We start from the raw sequence: 19,889 nt of genomic DNA, 5'->3' as shown, positions 1-19,889 counted from the left end.
AATTTATAGCTGCAAAGTAACTACTAACTAAAGTTTTCAAATAAATCTGGTGGAGTAAAAGTACATTAGTTGGATCCGAGATGTAGTGGAGTAGAATTAAAAGTACAGGAAATTGGAAATACTCAAGCAAAGTAGAAATATCTCAAAATTGTACTTAAGTACAGTACCTACTGTAAGTAAATGTACTTAGTAACTTTACACCACTGGTATAGTCTCTTTATCCGTATGTCAATTGTTTTGCAGTAAGCCTCCCCAGTGATTCTGGTACTACAGTACTTACATCTGCCCCAGATGGTCCTCGCTGTCCCGGCTCACCCTTGTCTCCGCGTTGGCCTTTCTCTGCCTTCTGCACCACCACTGGTGCATCCTTCTTGTCCACCATCACCTTCAGGTCAGAAATCTATGGACATCATCAGAAAGGACAGCAAACACTTGATAATATTCACTTGAAAGGGTGGGCCAATTTCCTTTCTTGCAGGAAAAATCACACTCGTGTGAACTGAGCGGTGGAGGCTGCGTGTGTGTGTGTGTGTGTGCGCGCGCGTGCGTGCGTGCATGTGTGTGTGAATGTGAGTGTGCCTGGCCTGAACAACAGCGCCCCTCCCTTAACATGTGTGGTCAGAAAAGGTATTGCAGGCTAAATACCTCAGGCTACGGACGCACCCACCCACATACATACATACATACACACACACATACACACACGGCCACGCTATGGAGACGGTGTGACCACCGCTCAAAAAGTACTTCAACCTCTGCAATCACTCGAAATGACTTTTTAGTTAGTTGTGTGCAATTCAAAAAATTTGACGTACTGTAATATCTTCAAGGGCTTCAAAACAAATGTTGGTGTGAAATATACCGTAACGATTTGATTTTGACTTTTTGGTGTCTATTCTTTACGTACCGGTATATTCTTCTTTTTATTGTGCCTTTTTCACTAGAACTGACTGTTTCAACACTTTTGTTTGGCACTGTATTGATAAGTTGTGCTTTAAGTATTGCTTTGTGTTTGACACACACAGTATGAGCGTTGACTGTTTTTGACTGTTTTTTTTTATATATATATATATATATATATTCCTCTTTTTATTGTGCCTTTTTCTTTTTCATACTTCTCTGATCCCCCTTGGGATAATAAAGCCAAAGGTATCTGAGGTAGCTCAGGTATCTGAGCATTTTGCGCTGGCGCGCTCATGTGTGGCGTTTTCCTCTGTGTGAAGTTGCTCAAGCTTGAGCTGAAATATTTTCAACTTGGGGGAGTTTTTAGGCGAGCCTCAGTGGACACGGCTGATTTAATAAGTGTTTGTGATCGGCCGTTCTTTCCTGCACACCAAACGACAAGGCAGTGCAATTTATTTTAAATGTCTCCTTCGATCCCTGCTACTCGGATGATGCTACACATGCTGCAGTGCTGGCAGAGCTTTGCCTCCACCACTTGATCAACCCCCTGGCTGGGTCACCTGGATGAGGGGTATGAGTTCAGGCTACATCACTGATGATACGTCCCAGGTGCATCCATGTGATGTTTCTTTTTTTTTTTTTTTTTATAGTTACTTTACACCACTGATACACAGTGAGGGATCATGCATTGCATTCCCTGATTGAGCTCAAGATGATGCATCATTCTGCATGGCCAATTCAGGGATCATTTTAATTTGCCAGCCAACTTAAAATATGAATGTGCGCTAATAACGCCAGGAAATAGCTATATTTTATCATCATGATAGGGTATCATTTCATTGTTTTCAAAGCCATGATGATATACCACCACAAAAAGACCACTAGAGTGCGCCATCGTAACACTAAAACCTTCAGAAGAAGCCATCTTTAAACCATGAATAAAGGATGGGAAAGTGACGTCGCTCCATTGACTCACAATGGGAGATCCGCAGCCCGCCATCTGTGCTCAATCCTGTTCAATTCGTGCTTGATCGTCTAAAACCACCATCGGTATGGGCAGCGGAACGTATACAGACGCCACACAGAAAGTTTCCGAATCAAAATCAGACCTAGTGAAGCTGCGTAAGGGTCGGATGGTTTGCATTGAGCCTAACGGCGCTAAGTGAGTTAACCATGATTTATGATCTTGTAGATCTATGATCTACAGATCATAGATCGTCTGTTTTTGTCGAGGAAATTTGAAGTAGAGAGAAAAAAGCAGTCCAATACGGTTGCAACTCAGGTTTAAGTGGTTAAAAGCAAGGCATCACCGTCAAGTATAACTGCATTCCAGTTGCTGCAATAAATGGTTCTATCTAATCTATGATGGGAGTGTTCCTGACTGAAGTGAATTAGAGATGGGACATTCACCAGTCTTTTGAATGGCTCTTTGAAATGAACGATGGGATCCGGTTTGCAGTAGGGAGCACGTTCCTTTCTAATGAAAAGTGGTGGAAAAAAGTACTCAAATTCTTTACTTAATAAAAGTATCAATACTGCAGGGTAGAAATACTCTGCTACAAGTAGAAGTTTGCAATTAAATTGTACTTGAGTAAAAGTACAAAAGTATTGGTATCAAAATGTAGGCTACTTAAAGTACAAATAGTAGAAAGTACTCATTAAGCAGAATGTCCCCTCACAAGTTTTCCAATGAATAAAATGTAGAAAAATCTTTTGAAAATAGCAGATGTACAAGCTCACAATATTTGAGACGCATTGTGAGCTTGTAAATCGGGTTGAAGTGATCACTGATTTGTGCTCATAATCAAAATCTACAAAGTAACTAGTAACTAAAATGAGCCAGTCTTTTGAACAGCTCTTTGAAAGGAACAGATACCAGAGATCCGGCTCACTTCAAAGAGCCATAAATCCCATCTCTAAAGTGAAAGTATTTTATGAGAACAATCCATGGGAGCTGAAGCGTGAAGAGTATCTACATTGGACCTGGCTGGATGATTCCTCAATAGTTCAATTTACAATAGTTTTCTTTTCTTACTATATCAATGGGCCAAAGTGAAATGCATCAGCTACTATGGCTAATATTGTAGATAGATAGATACCTTTATTATCCGGCGGGGGGACATTTGCATAGGCAGAAAGAAGCCCATCAGGATAGAAGCCCATCACACTGACTGCTTACATTTATAGCTACGTATCATTTACCAAATCTCTGTCTGCGTGTCTAGGGACATGCTGGACCCCTGATTCAGCCCGGGAAAAAGAGTTGGAGAGGGCCTCACTGCGTGCCATAGAGAGAGATGTCTCTCTAGCGCTGCTGCTACTCAAAGATTTGCCATTTCAGATCATGACAAGTGACAAGCCAGTGGGCAAATTACTATACATGAGTTATATTTCGTCGTTGTCGGGTGGAAACCTTGTATGTCCAAAACCGTTTGTTTTGTATTTATCATTTTAAAAATGATTTAAACTGCGGTGCGAGGCGTTGTGTGCTTGTAGATCTGCTGTTTTCACTACTTTTGTGCAACAGCCTTATATGATGAAGCAGGGCTTTTGAAACTTGGAGATACAAGGTTTCTGCCCGACAGGGACGATTTACTTTGTTGGCCGCCCAGCCCCCAAAATGTAACGAAGGCCGACTTTTCATTTTAAATTTTTTCCTAATGGCCAGCCTGGACCGGCCGGGGATGAACCGGCCGTTCGGGAGTTGTCCAGCTTTTCCCAATGGCCAGCACGTCCCTGGCTGGCGTAACTCGGAAAGCGCCCAACCGAACAGTCTCAAGCTTCAGAATGACACTTTACCAATGTATTGAGTACCCGGTATCAATAAGCTTTGGGCTTATCAAGCTTGTTATCGAGCATAGCGGCCCATGATGTCATGTTTAAACAATCAGGACAAGAGGCGATCAAGAAATTATTACAGTACTATTCATAGTTCATAATTTAAAGCCATTTAACACTTATTGCACACTAACTAATGATTGTTTTAATGATATTTAAAGCTGTACTGTGGAAGCTGCTCAACTAGTGGTCAGTAGCGGTATTGCTTTTTTCGGCCGGAGTCGCGGACCCCCGTTCCGGCACCGCGGCCGTCGCGAGCACCTCCGCCTCGCCGATACGATTCCGTAGAGCCGTCTCCCATCATTTTTAGACCAGGATTGAGGGAGTAGCATGCAAGATTCCTTCACCAATGTAAACACAGTTGCTGAGGGAAGCTACTTCCTTTAGAGACAGCAGGACTCGCTGTGATTGGCCGGTGGTGTATGATCGGCGCTGTGATTGGCCGGTAGTGTATCATGTGGGAGATGACATCATTTTGCCGGGAAATTCTCCCCCCCTCACAACTCATAGAAAACATATAAAGAGAAGGCTTCAGAAGCTGAAAATAACAGAGTGGGGGTTCTAAAACTTTAGCGATTTAACAGTTAGGACAATTTTAAGATTTATTTTATAAAAAAAGTTACATGGTATAACTTTAATGATAATATTTGTTACTTTTGTCTTTTATCTTCATAGATGGTGGTCTAAAAATACACCTGTTCTGTTCAGAATTTGTCGTCTCACGTCCTTCCACGAAATATTAGAAAACGCTCAACAGTGGGCTCGATAAAAGCCCGGCTCAATAAGCAGGATTGATAAGGTGCTCATTATCAATAGATATGTGCCAGATGCCAAAATGCCTCCAAGGTAGCTGTGCCACGGTTTTGTATGTTTTTCTTTACTATGCAATGAAAAAAAATGTTTTTTTTTTATAATTTTTTTCCCCACAGAAACAGACACAGTTGTTGTGATTCAGTGGCAAAAAGAATTTTGTCAATCGGACAAATGGTTCCAGAGATATAGCTGTTTGAATGAAAAAAAGTGTCCATCCACTAGAATGGACACACATTTTCACACATTTTCTCAATCAGCTAAACGAGGGAGCGAAAACACAAACAGAGAAAAGCATTTCTCTGATCTCAGGTCATTTTGACATCTTTTAAAAAAAAAAAAAAAAGGTTTTTTTTTCTATGTAAAAAACACAAAAACCGTCGTAAGCCGTCATTGGCACACAGGGCTATTGGAAAAAAACGTCAAAACCGTCATGTGGCACAGAATGAGTTAACACTTTCCCAGCCTGGCCAGAATGGCTTGTCGTGGACTAGCTGGAAATTTCTATTATTGTATTATGATCTGAGACATAATATTATGATTATAAGCATCAGCGCGCCCCCCCCGTCCTTCTAGGATGGCACCGTTCTTTATTTTTCTTCTTTCGATCCCCCGGTTTAAACTCAACAGAAGTATCTCGATCTGCATTGGCATATAGTGGGGATTTTGGCCGAGTCGTCTCCCCCCGTGCGATTCGCGTGCACGATCCGTGCACATTGAGGTAAACGAATGTAATCCAGTCCGTATGAAGCCCCCATGTCAACTTTTATCTGGTCGAAAACATCACCGAAAGATGCTATGCTAACGCTTCCTCCTACAATGAAAGTGAACGGGAATTTGGCTATAGTCTATAGAGAACGAAAAGCTACCAGAAGCACTTCCGGTTCAGACGGTTGAGAGAATGATCCTTTTAGATCAGCCAAAGAAGAGACGGAGGACAGCTGCCGATCGTTTCTTTTTTTATCGTTATCATTTATTTCGGTTTTAACTCATTGAATGCCCTTTTCAAGATGGCCGCCAAGTACCAGGATGCCACGTTCCTAGATTTCTAGTGCACGGATCAATTCTTTGTGCACGGATCGTGCACGCCCATGCACCATATATTTTTATAAAAAAAAAATTGAAAAAAAAGAAAAAAAAAAAAAAATCAAAATGGCTTCCAACTCGGGAAACTCAGGCTGTGGCAGCCTGGGACTACTGTAATAACTCGGGAAACTCGGGCCTTGGCAGTCAATGAGTTAATGACCTAGTACGGAAAATTCCGGTCGGCTAATTTGAGTACAGATGAAGTAAGGTTTAATCCGGTTTTAATATTAAGTGGCTCCACGTGGCTGAGAAAGAGTTAAAGAGCTCCATCCCTAGTCATGAACATCCTTTCTGTAAACAAGACATGTAGACATTGGTCCGTCCATGAGAGCCTTGAGCCCTGATGTAGATGTAATGACTGTGTGTGTGTGGCACATACCTGAACACCCAGGCTGGCCAGGGCCTTCTGTACATCCTGACATGATGAATGAAGACAAGAGAAGTAAGTGACAGTGTCAGTGCCGGGTGAAGAACTTCAACATTCAACGTATAGCTGACTCTCCACACCCGCCTCCCTCCGGGTCATGATCTGACCGTCTTACCACTGCTGTTCCAGGTTTGCCCGGCATGCCGTCCTCCCCGGGGTCACCCTGTCAACAACAAACGCAGCATTCTCAATATGTCAGCTTTAATCCATTTAGGACTGGGTCTGATTCTAAATCCTGACCTACGTTTTCTGAAAAACTTGAAATATTTATTCAGGAACCTTGTCTCTTTCAGTTTCAAATGTGTATGTTTTTTATGTAAATTAAAGACCTACTTCAAAAGTGTCGCAAAAGTGTTAAAAACAAAAGTAGTGAAAATAGCCGATCTACAAGCACACAACGTCTCGCAATGTGAGGCATTCTGTGCCTCACATTTAAAATCTTTTTTTTTAAATAATAACAAAAAACGGACACGCTGTAGTGTACATAGCAGCAAGAACCGTTCCCCTCTTGAAAGGTATAGTTACAAAATGGGCTAAACACCTACAGAACCTCATTCATATCACACTGTGGCTATTATGGAGGCCGTATTGTTACATGAACTTACCGTGTCACCTTTGAGCCCGTGCGGGCCCCTCTCCCCCTGCAAACCGAGAGAGAGAGAGAGAGAGAGAGAGAGAGAGAGAGAGAGAGAGAGAGAGAGAGAGAGAGAGAGAGAGAGAGAGAGAATCCATAAGGTTACAGGAATGACTGACTGCTTACCGATGCAGGGAACACCCAGATCAATAAAGACAACATTGACTTACTCTGACTCCTGCGGCTCCTGGGATCCCAGGCACTCCCTGAAGGACAGAGCAGGGACAATGATTAAGAAACCAATAGATAAGACGGTGGTAGGGTGCTGAATACAGCGCATATATATATATATATATATATATATATATATATATATATATATATATATATATATACACATACATACACACATACACACACACAGATAAATAACACTGTGTTTCTCAAATGGGGGTACGCGGTACTCCAAAAAATTACCCCCAAAAATAAGTACATGATTTATACAGTAAGTATAAATCATGATAATCCATAGTTAAATAATTAACTACAATTTAATCAGAAGGAGAAAAAACAGTTAATGATGACCCAAATTACATGGTACCAGGCAACTGGGATGTGTTTGAATGTTGTTTGAATGTAGGTTACTGACTTGAAAACACTGAAGTGTCACTGAATGAATCTGTTCAGGAGGCACTGTTTGAAACTCTCACTCCCTTTCTTATTTGTGATGTTGTGTATATTCTTGAAAAGGGGGGTTATCATAGCACCATATACCACTAGTTATGGCTTTCAAAAATCAGGGAAAGGTGGTACTCAAGCCAAAAAAGATTAAGAAACACTGCAGTAACACACACACGCGCGCGCGTGCGCACACGCACGCTCCCCTCTACTTTTTTCCCCCTGCGTGTTGCTAGGGATAATGTGAGCCCATGAAGTGTGAACTCCACTTGGGGAAGAATTATTGCCCACGTCCAGACTTTACTTTCTCTGTACTTTTCCAGAGTTTCAGTCAGCTGGCCTTTCGTAATGACAAATAGCGTGCAGCTTCTTTTGTTTAAGCCAGAGAAAAGGTCATATTTTGACCAAAAAAGGTTTTATGCAGAGGTGATCTGTGGATCTTAGCACTATAGGAAGTCCAACTTGCAGTTTCTCTCAGTGCTACGCCAATGAGGAAAATCAGTTCTGTGCTCCTTTTTCATATTAACCACTTGAATCCTAGCGAGTACTTTAGTCAAAAATAGCAGATCTACAAGCTCACAACGCCTCGGCTATTTTCGGCAAAGACGTTTGGCGTTGAAGGGGAAAAGAGCAGACTAAGTACAAAGTGCAATGTCAAGTTAAGTATTGACGGTTCAAGTGGTTAAATACGTATCTGAAAACACAAATTGACAAGAATCCAAAATACAATGATGATTGTGCTGTCAAACAATGAAAAAATATGGAATCTATGAAAAGGTTGTGCTTCATCTCTCTCTCAACTAAGGGGTCCTCGGCCTGAAAACGTTGGAGTCCCCTGTCATATATCATATTGCATTAACGCAAAGTAAACATAATTAAGAACACTGGGATGTCAATGCATACTCACTGGGGTTCCTGGGGGCCCCTGGGGCCCGGGGATCGGTGCCGCCTCTACTCCCTTAACGTAGACTACCTGACGGACACAGACAGACAGACAGCAGTGCTCAGACAGACAAAATGCCATGTCCTTGTAATGGACATTTTAGTCAAAAATAAAAATTTCCCATGGACATACGAATAAAATGAGTTGACAACACATAAAGAGCTAGCCCAAAATGGTCATAACAGGTCTGTAACTCTGAGTGTTTTAAATTGAACCAAACCATTTGGTTCCATTTGTATACTCTCAGAGTTAAGGGGGTCCTTGCAAATAAAATATTAGAGAACCACTAGTACAGTACAGTACCAGTTGGATGCCTAATATGCCATAGTGTCGTAGTAAATCAGTGTCAGACATATTCTGAAGAAACCCTTGAAGAAACTTGACATTCAGTAATTGGTTCTTATGATCAAAATGAGAACATTATAATAAAAAATAAAATCCTAAAATTTGCCAAGTATTTGCCACAGACACATTTGTCTGTGTACGGACATACTCTGTATTGAGGCTGCATCCCCCCATTCCGACATGCTGCCATTCCAACATCCCCCCATTCCGACACTAACCCTACACCCAGTGCTGTGTTCTACCTGCCCATACACATCTGAGCTGCCCAGTCGATATCTATTTTTAAATCCCTCTTAAATACGTATTTCTTCTCCCTGGCTTTTAGCGACACCTGATTTCCCTCATTGGTGCTAATGTTTTTTTCTTTTTTTGTTTTTGTTTTGTGCTTATTTCATTGTATGCTATTGTTTTGTTCTTGTTTGCTCTTTGTTTTAACTTGTACAGCACTTTGGTTGACTTGTCATGTGAAATGTGCTATATAAATAAAGTTGAGTTGAGTTGTCACACGGGTATACGGAGTATGCTGTGAAGATTATTTTTTTGAAAAGGCGTATGCCCTCGTGAATCTTTCAAAGTAGGGTATCTGAAATAGGCATTATGCACTGGCGTACAGTATGCACTGGCCACGCGAATATCCACGGATCATAGATTATAGTATGCCCTCAAAAAAGTCTGGAACACACCACTGCGTATACCTAACCCTAATCCTAAACCTAACCTCTATGGAATTGTCGCCACTCAGACAATTAGAAGTCAATGTCGGAATGGCAGCATGTCGGAATGGAGAGCATCCCCCCAGTATTGATGACCCCTGAATGCCATAAATACAGGTTATAATAACCTGATAAAGGTCGGATGGACTGAAATATTGGCAACTGAGGAAGATTTTCTCCTGTATGATTGGAATTGTCACTTACTCCCACTTAGGTGTGCAGAAGCCTCCTTATATAAATAATACATAACATAATATATACTGCAGAATTCTGAGCATCAATTTCACTCGAAGAGTGGATATCGTTCCTCGTCGGGTGGAAACCTTGTATGTCCCAAACCGTTCCTTTTATTATTATTATTTAAAAAAAACTAGTTACAGTAGTGAACAATTCCGATCTACAAGCTCACAAGGCCTCACACCGCGAGGCATTGTACAGTTGTAGATGTAAGCAATTTACCCCGAGTGAGAGGACATTATGCTCTGATAATGTCCTGTGTTAGGGTGTTATCGGACGAGGCGAAGCCGAGTCCGATAACACCCTAACACAGGACATTATCAGAGCATAATGTCCGACCCCGAGTGGTAAATAGCTTTTCTACCACTTTTTCCCTTATACATGAAAGAAAACACATAGTTGTAACTTGCAAGGATCTTAAGTTACAATCATTATTGCCTATAAAACTTCCGCGAGACAGCAGATAGTTCCACCAACAACATCTTCTACTCACCAACAGATGGCGCCAACTCCATACTAATCCATGCGTCTAGCTTACAGCTAAGCTAACGTCAGTTAAAAGCACCGTTCCGGCCGTAAACAGAGGCTGTTCGCTTCCAGAAAGGCATAGGTTCAGAGAAAAGGGGCTTTAAAGTTGGCGGATTGCATTGGATCCAAATAAATCGGCGACGATAGTACGCACGTTAGTAAACATAGGACCGCTGCGACCTTCATTTGTTGGTTGGGGGAAAGGTGTTCCGACTACCTCCTGAAGTCCCCGGATGTACACTGAGGCGCATTGATCTCGGACACACAACTTTGCGGCAGTTGTCCTCTCATAACCTCCGGAATTTAGCCAATCAGAATCCAGTATTTGAACACGTGACTCGAAAAAGTGGTAGAAATGTTATTTTCACTACTTCTGTGCAACACTCTTGTATGATGAAGTAAGGGCTTTCATTTTACGAAAGAACACAATACCATTTTGAAACTTGGAGATACGAGGTTTCTGCCCGACAGCGACTATATTGTCGTTGTCGGGTGAAAACCTTGTACGTCCAAAACTGTTCGTTTTGCATTTATCATTTTAAAAATGATTTAAACTAGTGAAAACAGCCGATCTACAAGCACACAACGCACCACGAGGCGTTGTGTGCTTGTAGATCAGCTGTTTTCACTACCTTTGTGCGACTGCCTTGTGTAATGAAGCAGGGCTTTACTTTGCGAAAAATCTATAAATTTGAAACTTGGAGATACAAGGTTTCTGCCCGACAGCGACCTTATGCTTTACCTGTCCTGGAGGACCAATGCTGCCAGGTACTCCCTGAGTACCGGGCTGACCGGCTGGCCCCGCGGGCCCAACAAGGCCCCGATCTCCTTTCTGTCCATCACGTCCCTGCAACACACACACACACACACACACACACACACACACACACACACACACACACACACACACACACACACACACACACACACACACACACACACACACACACACACACACACACACACACACACACACAGTAGGGCATTCACCAAATATTCGAATATCAAAGTCACTATTCGACGTTGTTCACCGAAGTCGAATATTCGCTTATTTTTTTTTTTTTATTGGTTTTCTCTTAAAATATATAGTTTATAAAGATTGGCTAGATACGAAGTCATAATAATGAGTTGTAGGTATTACATTTAATGTTGACTCGGTTCTGCAGATAAATATCGCAGCGCGAGGCGTTGTGAGCATGTAGATCGGCTATTTTCACAATGTTCACCTCTTGCTTACTTAATATTTTACAGTTTGGCAAGTCCTGTAGAATATTCAACTATTCGAATACTTTGAGGTCGAATAATTCTAATACTAAAAATCACTATTTGTGAATGCCCTAATACACAGTGGTGGGAAAAGTACATTTTTTTTTAACTTAAAAGTAGAGATGTTATCGATCAATCGGCAATGGATCGGATCGGGCCGATCAAAGCATGATCGGCGATAATCGGTGGTTTAGATCAAAAGGTAAATTCACCGATCCGATCCGATCGGTGCATCTGATCAACCAGCCGTTCAGTATGCCCACTTGAGGCCATTTTGGGGTATTGATTTCCACAGTGCTGAAGGAATAATTAGTTACTGCTATGATAATAAATACATAGTAATGCTGGTAAATAACTATAAGGCAAATATATAAATGAATTCATGAGTGAATGAATGAAATAAAGTTAAAACATTAACATTTAGAAAATATAAATAATAACTTGATCGGATCGGTGATTGATCGGGATCGGGTGATCAAACTTTTGTGATCGGTGCTCGGTGATCGGTTCCAAAAAACCTGATCGGACCATCCCTACTTAAAAGTATCAACTCTGCAGCATAGAAATACTCTGTTAGGCTGCACCCACCAAAGTACCTATGAGTGGATTCCCCGTTCCGCCAATGCATTTCAATGATAATGGAGTGTTTTTTCTGCATCTACTTAGTTACTTTACACCACTGCACACAAACACACACACACACACACAACCCCACTGAGACGGTCTCAAACTGGCGCTCCCACCTAGGCAGTGTTGTAAAGTAACTAAGTAAATTTACTTAAGTACTGTACTTAAGTACAATTTTGAAGTATTTGCACTTTACTTGAGTATTTCCAATTTCCAATACTTTTACTTCTACTCCACTACATCTCGGATCAAAATATTGTACTTTTACTCCACTACATTTATTTGAAAACTTTAGTTACTAGTTACTTTTCAGATATAAGTTATACTATTTTAAAACATACATGAACCACTTTAGCCATGTTTTATACCTAGGCTGTTTGAAAATAGCCGATCTACAAGCTCACAACGCGTCGCATCGCGACGCGTTGTGAGCTTGTAGATCTGCTATTTTCAAACATTTTGTACTTTTACTTTTGGTACTTAAAGTACATTTTGATGCCAATACTTTCGTACTTTTACTCAAGTACATTTTGAATTCCGGACTTCTACTTGTAACAGAGTATTTCTACATTGCAGTATTGATACTTTTACTTAAGTAAAGATGAGTACTTTTTCCACCACCACTGCCTAGAACAGCTAAATCAAAGGCAGGTGGCTGAAGTAGCCTGCCCTCCAACTGATGTCCTGGAGATAATTAATTTGGATTTGCACATGAAAACGCCACTCTGACATTTGGAGGCCCTTCTGCATCCCCCCTCAGAAGTGGCTCACCCTTAAAGGCTAAGCCTGATCATTAGAGCCTGAATTTTCGATAGCCGCGGCGCGGGGGGTGCTATCGATTCGGCGGCGAGCCAGAGTGCGATGGTAATATCAATGATGGAAGCGAAACTACGCTTTATAAAACACACACATGAGGGAGGTGTTCATGGGGAGGAGAGCGTGGCGGAGAGAGCTCATGTGTAATGTAATAAAGTGAAATAAAACCAAAATCAATACGAGAAGAGAGAAGGACGAGAGAGGGCAATGCTTCATTTAGACCTTGTCGTACGACGGAGTATAAATCAAAAAGTGCTAACATTTTTACTTAAAGGGACTACACCATGAATTTCACATTTTTCGTTTTTTGGACTTCCCAATGTCTCTTCCAGCCAAAAAAAATAACAACAAAACAATTCATTAACTCTAAGCCTTGCCTTCATTTTAGTGAGCCTTGCCTTCATTTTAGTGATTTTCTGAATGGGCGTGAACGGTACTCTTTTGAAATCTTCCCACAGCCTAGGTAGGCAGTGGGCTCATTTCCTATTGGGCACCCTCGAGAAGGGGCGGTACTTTTTGGGAGGCTAATTATATTGTGTATGCTAAATAACATACTAAAAGCTAAGGGGAAAAAAACTACTGGAATTGCATACTTTTCAAGGTGGCACATATTCCCTCCCAATTTATATGCATTTTAAGCTCCCATGGATGCCATCGTGAAGATTATGCCTTTTCAGTGGTTTGTTTCTCCTAAGCTTTTAGGATGTTATTTAGCATACCCAATAGTAACAGAATCCATTGAAAAATCTCTTCCATCAATTATTTGGGGTTTCAACCATGTATAGACATATCTAATAATGGATTAATTTCAAACAGACCACTAGGGGGCAAGCCCAACTTGTTGCCGATGGTTTTTGAAAACCTTATGTCCATACCCAACACCATGCCAAAAGTCAAAAACGTGTCACCAAGTGCACAATTGTTATGATTTTTTACATATTAAATCCCATTTTATAGCCATTTAAAGCTCCTACAGCCATCGTGGACGCCAGTCACGCGCCATCTTGAAAATGAAGCCTTTCCGAAAGGAATATTATCCTCTATTTTTAATATGCTCTAAAGCATGTCCAGACGTACCAGAATCAGTTGACAAAATATTAGCAAAAAAACTTTTCCATTCGTGATATAGCCATTTTAAGCTCCCCGCAGTCAACTCGGACGCCATCTTGAAAATGGCGGCTTTCTGGGAGGTAGATTTTGAGTATGTTATTTAGCACACCCAATACTACCAGAATCCATTGAAAAACCTTTTGTATCAATTTTTTGGGGGTTAAACCTTATATTGACTCACCTAATAGGCTATATACTGTATATGAGGTGGAACCATGAGGTAAAGTGGTGCTAAAATTGGAACGATACAGAGAAGATTAGCATGGTGTCATGGCATCTTCTGTGTATCGTTCCAATTTTAGCCCAAAGACAGCACCCCGTTGCCAACAAATAGTAAGGGAAAGTTAGCCGAGTGCTGGACCAATCTGGGAGCTAAATGCTTTCCAATACCTTTCTTCACAAATACTGTATGTTCATAAAGGGGTCTACTATCACCTCTGAATTTTTCAATCACAACTCCCTTGAGAAACTTTGTGGGAGCCAATCAAAGTTGGGGGTATCCCAAGGGCCTGGGATTAAAGCAGGATTAAGGGCCCATTTTATATTTTCCCCCCTTTAATCCCAGGCCCTCGGGATACCCCCAACTTTGATTGGCTCCCACAAAGTTTCTCAAGGGAGTTGTGATTTAAAAAGTTCTATTGGTAATGATTTAGTTCCCAGATTGGTCCAGCACTTGGCCAACTTTCCCTTACTAAAAGGGCATTTTGGTATTGCATCTGAAATGGCTTGGAATTAGAGACAGACAGAAGATGAAATTTCAATATCTGCTCTGTTTAGGCTAAAACCTGTATGAAACCGTATTATGGACCAATATGTACAGTATATTATATATATATTTTTAAAAGCATGGTGGTGCCCCTTTAAGTAAAAGTATCAATACTGCAATGTAGAAATACTCTGTTAAGCTGCGGTCTGGTATGGTTGCCAGCGGATGAAACTCTTTTTGTGCGCAGCCGACTGAAAACACACAGAGCGCATTCTGTCCCAAAGCCAGTGACGCGCCTGTCACTCACTTCCAGGACCCTCCCCGTTCTGCCTTTGACTCACCCGATTGGACAGAGGGGGGAAACCAGAGAATGTATCTGCTCCAGCATAAACGCAGGGTCTGCGCGGCACGCAGAAATCCTCTACCGGCATGAAACCGCTCCATTCCCATTGAAATACATGTGCGGAATGGGGAATCCGCTCTCATGGGAAGGGCCTACTTTGGTGTGAGCGCAGCCTTACAAGTAAAAGTCTGTAATTCAAAATGTACTTGAGTAAAAGTACAAAAGTATTGGCATCAATATGTACTTAAAGTAACAAAAGTAAAGGTAATCATTAGGCAGAATGTCCTTTTTCAAGTTTTCAAATGTAAAAACTCTTTTGAAAATAGCTGATCTACAAGCTCACAATGTGTCTCATCGCGAGGGATTGTGAGCTTGTAGATCGCCTATTTTCAAATGGTCGAAATGTGTTATAGGGCTGAAGTGATTCATTTATGTTTTGTGATAATAAAAACCTACAAAGTAACTAGTAAGTTAGTGGAGTAAAAGTACAGTATTTGGATCCGAGATGTAGTTGAGTAGTAAAATTGGAAATGCTCAAGTAAAGTACAAATACCTCAAAATTGTAATGAAGAACAGTAAATGGACTTAGTTACTTTAAACCAGGGTTCCCCAACTAGTTTTCCCCAAGGGCCAAATCATGTCTAGGGTACCAAGCCAAGGGCCACAACATTGCAGGGGGCGACGGTGGCGTACCCGCTACTCTAGCGACAGTTCAGATATCGTCGTTGTCGGGTGAAAATATTGTATGTCCAAAAAATGTTCGTTTTACATTTATCATTTTAAAAATGATTTAAACTAGTGAAAACAGCCGATCTACAAGCACACAACGCTTCGCACCGCGAGGCGTTGTGTGCTTGTAGATCTGCTGTTTTCACAACTTTTGTGCGACGGCCTTGTATGATTTGCGAAAGAACGTTCACATTTGGAGATACGAGGTTTCCACCCGACAACGACGATATACTAGTGTTGTTGCTGCTCTTATACCACCATTATTACTGGATTTGGTGGGGGCCAGACAGTAGCCCCCCGCGGGCCGCAAATGGCCCGCGGGCCGCCTATTGGGGAACCCTGCTTTACACCAATGATAAGGCTTTAGAACAGACAGAGGGTGAAGACAGACAAATGAATGGACAGCAGATGAAAGAATAACAGCAAATGGAACTGACATCTCTTCCAGGCGCCCCTCCATCTCCTTTGTCACCCTGCAGATTAAACACAACAATAATAATACATGTATTAAAACACATTTAGGCCTAGAATTATTGAATGCTTAACCGGTGAAAAACAGCAGATATACAAGCTCACAGCGCGGCATGAGTGCCGCGCTGCAAGCTTGTAGATCTGCTATTTTTGAAAAAGTTGTGAAAATGTGTGCAAATCTTTTTTCTTTTTTCTTTTCTTTTTTTGTTACTCAAATTTTGCTTCTGGGTGGCCCCTGGAACTAGATATTTTGAGATGGGGGTCTGTGGCCAAATACATGTCATTTTGGGGGTCCTTCACATGAAAAGGTTTGAGAACCACTGACATAGTAGTCTCTCAAGAACAGACTAACTGAGCTCCATTTAAGTGAAAAGGACCTTTTCTTTGACGATGGCTGGCCAGATTGCTGACATAGAAACATAGGTTTTTCCAAAAAACCTTAGAAGGATTAAAAAGACACTTATAGAATCGGGTCAAAATTCAAATGTTCACGATTTTTCAAAAATAGCAGATCTACAAACTCGCTGTGAGCTTGTATATCTGCTATTTTTCAATAGTTAAAGCTAATGCACTTATGTTAATAATGCACTTTACATTACAATTACAACAGTTACAAAAGTGTCAGGCCAACAATGATAATGAGAACTGTGCGCAAACAACGACAACCAGGATTGGTAGAGCAGAGAATTTCATTGTGAACTTAACAGTATATCAGAGATATTACTTTAACTCACAATGTTTAGAATGTACTTTGTGTCTTTGGTTGGTTTAATCCTACTACAGTCACTTGGAGACTTCAAATCTTCTAATGCATGAGCGGTTCGCCATTTTAAAGTCTAATGTTATAAAATAATTAAATAGCTTTTGTTTTTTTTTATTTGTTTTTAATGGAAAAATGTCGATCCCCTCATGCATTAGAAGGACAATATCAGCCACCAAAACCACAAAGTCTTAACATGGTTGATGAGTTCGATGGGCTTTTATACCAAGAGGGGGTGTATCTGATCAAAATCGCAATACTGAATCAAGCAACTTAAGAAATATCTGAGGTGCACACAAAAGTCTGAGCAAATGTGAAAATGAACCCAGAAGGGTTTAAAGAGGTGGTGCCATAGTTTTGTACTTTTTCTGGTTTTCATGTGTCTATAGGTTGACAGTACTTCATTAGACCCCCTGGTGTGGTTGTTATGAGCAATTATGCATTCTCTTTTTATTTGGGTTTTTAGCTGGAGGATGCCACCTGCTGGGTCAGACGTGCCGTTCCAAAAACACCCATACTTATTACATCATAGAATCAACCCCTCCCCTAATTACCATTCACCCAAGTGGGTGTGGCTAACTTCAGCTGGGTCACCACCCACCATGACAACCACGCATACCAATGAACTGGTGGGTGTGGCCACATAAAAACATAATTTTAACTCTTTCTGTACACTTTTTTTCCCTACTAGTATAATCATAATAGTAGATAATCATGTTTTATAGAGGGGAAAATCATGGCACCCCATCTTTAAAGATAAACACCACTTTAAGTGTCAGTTGATTTGATTATTTGTATTTATTCGATAGACCAGTGGTTCTCAACCTGTGGGTCGCGACCCCCAGGGGGGTCGCCAAAAAATTTGGGGGGGTCGCCAGATTTTTTGGTAAAAAAAGAAAAAAAAAATGTTGAAAAAAAAAAAAAAAAAGAAAAAGAAAAATGCCTGGAAAACATTTTTATAAAAACATTTCATAGCGAAAAATCGACAAAGTGGAATGGATGTGTGTGTGACAGTGTGTCCTGGGCCTGGCTATGTATACATGCATTGTGTGTAGCAGCACGTGATCCTCCTCCTCCCTTAACCCGGAAACTCACTAATCTCAATTTAACTGGACAGCCACGCACATGAGCGAAATGCACCCAGGTAGAAAATAAATAAAACATTGTATGACCACGATATAAAAGTCATGGACAAGTGGGTTATCAGAAAACGTCCGCACCCTGAAACAGGCCAAGAACAAGCGTCTCAGGAGGAGCCACCAACATCAGGTGAAGATAAAGATGAAGATGAGCCGGCATGTTGTTCAGCAAACATTGCTGCAAAACGAAAACATGTGTCAAAGTCGGCAAATCCCACGTCCACGTCCAAGCGCCGAAACTATCAAGCAGAGTTTTTGCAGTATGGGTTTACGTGCCATGTGAAGGATAACATTGATTACCCACTGTGTGTTCTTTGTAATGAGTTACTTGCTAACGAGAGCTTGAAACCCTTCCAACTTAAAAGACATTTGCAAACGAGACATGAGGATGATATCAACCAACCATTGGAATATTTTCGTGAAAAGGAGAGTGGCCTGGGCGGACTACAGACAAGAATAACTGAATATGTGTCAATCCCTTCCAAAGCACTGGCAGCTTCTTTTGAAGTGGCACATCTTGTGGCCAAACAAAAAAAAACATACACAATCGCAGAAGAGCTCATCCGCCCAGCAGCCCAGGCAATGGCAAGGCATATGCATGGAGACGCAATAGCAAAATCATTTGAGACCATCCCGTTGTCAGATGACACTATGTGCAGGCGTATTGGTGAAATGGCAAATGACATTAAATGTCAGGTCACTGAGCGAATGAAGAAAAGTGGGTTGTTTTCACTGCAGATGGACGAATCAACAGACGTTGCCAACTGCGCCAATTTGCTTGTCTTTGCAAGGTACAGCCACGAAGGAAAAATAAATGAAGAGCTGCTGTTTTGCATGTCCCTGGAGGGGACGTGCACGGGACAGGACATCTTTAATGCAGTGGACAGTAAACTGTGCGAAGAGGGACTAAGTTGGAAACACTGCAAATCTGTGTGCACAGATGGAGCTGGTGCTATGCAGGGATCAAGAAAGGGATTAAAAGCCAAAGTTAGGGAGGTGGCGCCCCATATTAAATTCACCCATTGTATGCCGAATCACTGGCGAGTAAGCCCCTAACCCCAGAGCTGCAGGAGGTGCTACAAACGGCAGTTAAAATAGTAAATTTGATCAAATCCCGCCCTTTACAGTCCAGATTATTTGCAACACTTTGCCAAGAAATGGGATCTGAGCATGAAACCCTACTTTTCCACACAGAGGTGAGGTGGCTCTCACGGGGCAGAGTATTGACCAGACTGTTTGAACTGCGTGAGGAGGTGCGGGTGTTTTTAACAGAGCATCAGTCTCCCCTTGCTGCCCACTTGAGTGACCCTCGCTGGGTTTGTGCCCTGGCATACTTGGCTGGAATATTTGATAAACTCAACACACTAAACCTGTCGCTCCAAGGCTCAAACAATAACATTCTCAATTTTTCTGATAAGATCGCTGGGTTTCAGAGGAAGCTGGAACGCTGGGCAACGCGAGTCAATGAGGGTAATATTGACATGTTTCCAGAGCTCGAGGATTTCATGGATAATTATGACATAAATAGAGACATCATAAACGGAGATATCATCTCTCATCTGAGAGGTTTGACTGACTGTTTCCGCAAATACTTCCCAACAGATGACGCTCCAGAAAGATATGATTGGATACGCTATCCCTTTACAGAGTCCACGGGCGCACACTTGTCATCAGAACTGCAGGACGCGCTGTTGGACCTTTCAGCCGATAGGACATTGCAGATCAAGTTCAAATCATCCACACTGGAGGAATTCTGGCTATCTAAAACTGTGGCTGCGCAATATACTGAACTGTCAAAAGCAGCAATGGATGTTCTGATTCATTTTCCGTCCACTTACCT

General features: G+C 41.5%; 1 protein-coding gene across 1 annotated transcript in view; it reads right to left on the bottom strand.

Annotated features, from left to right (window-relative positions):
* The window catches only part of col7a1 (collagen, type VII, alpha 1), a gene marked incomplete at both ends in the record, with an annotated part of 225,733 nt that overhangs the window by 72,542 nt on the left and 133,302 nt on the right, over window positions 1-19,889 (bottom strand). The window contains 6 exons of the mRNA XM_080728016.1: window positions 281-400; window positions 6,017-6,052; window positions 6,180-6,227; window positions 6,869-6,904; window positions 8,224-8,289; window positions 10,825-10,929. Of these exons, the coding sequence (XP_080584142.1) occupies window positions 281-400; window positions 6,017-6,052; window positions 6,180-6,227; window positions 6,869-6,904; window positions 8,224-8,289; window positions 10,825-10,929 (411 nt within the window). The remainder of the gene's footprint in view (window positions 1-280; window positions 401-6,016; window positions 6,053-6,179; window positions 6,228-6,868; window positions 6,905-8,223; window positions 8,290-10,824; window positions 10,930-19,889) is intronic.

This window comes from Nannobrachium achirus (genome assembly GCF_963921795.1).
Source record: "Nannobrachium achirus genome assembly, chromosome: 6".
Lineage (NCBI taxonomy): Eukaryota > Metazoa > Chordata > Actinopteri > Myctophiformes > Myctophidae > Nannobrachium > Nannobrachium achirus.
The sequence above is the reverse complement of the archived record's forward strand: the minus strand, read 5'-3'. Positions and strand labels throughout refer to the sequence as shown.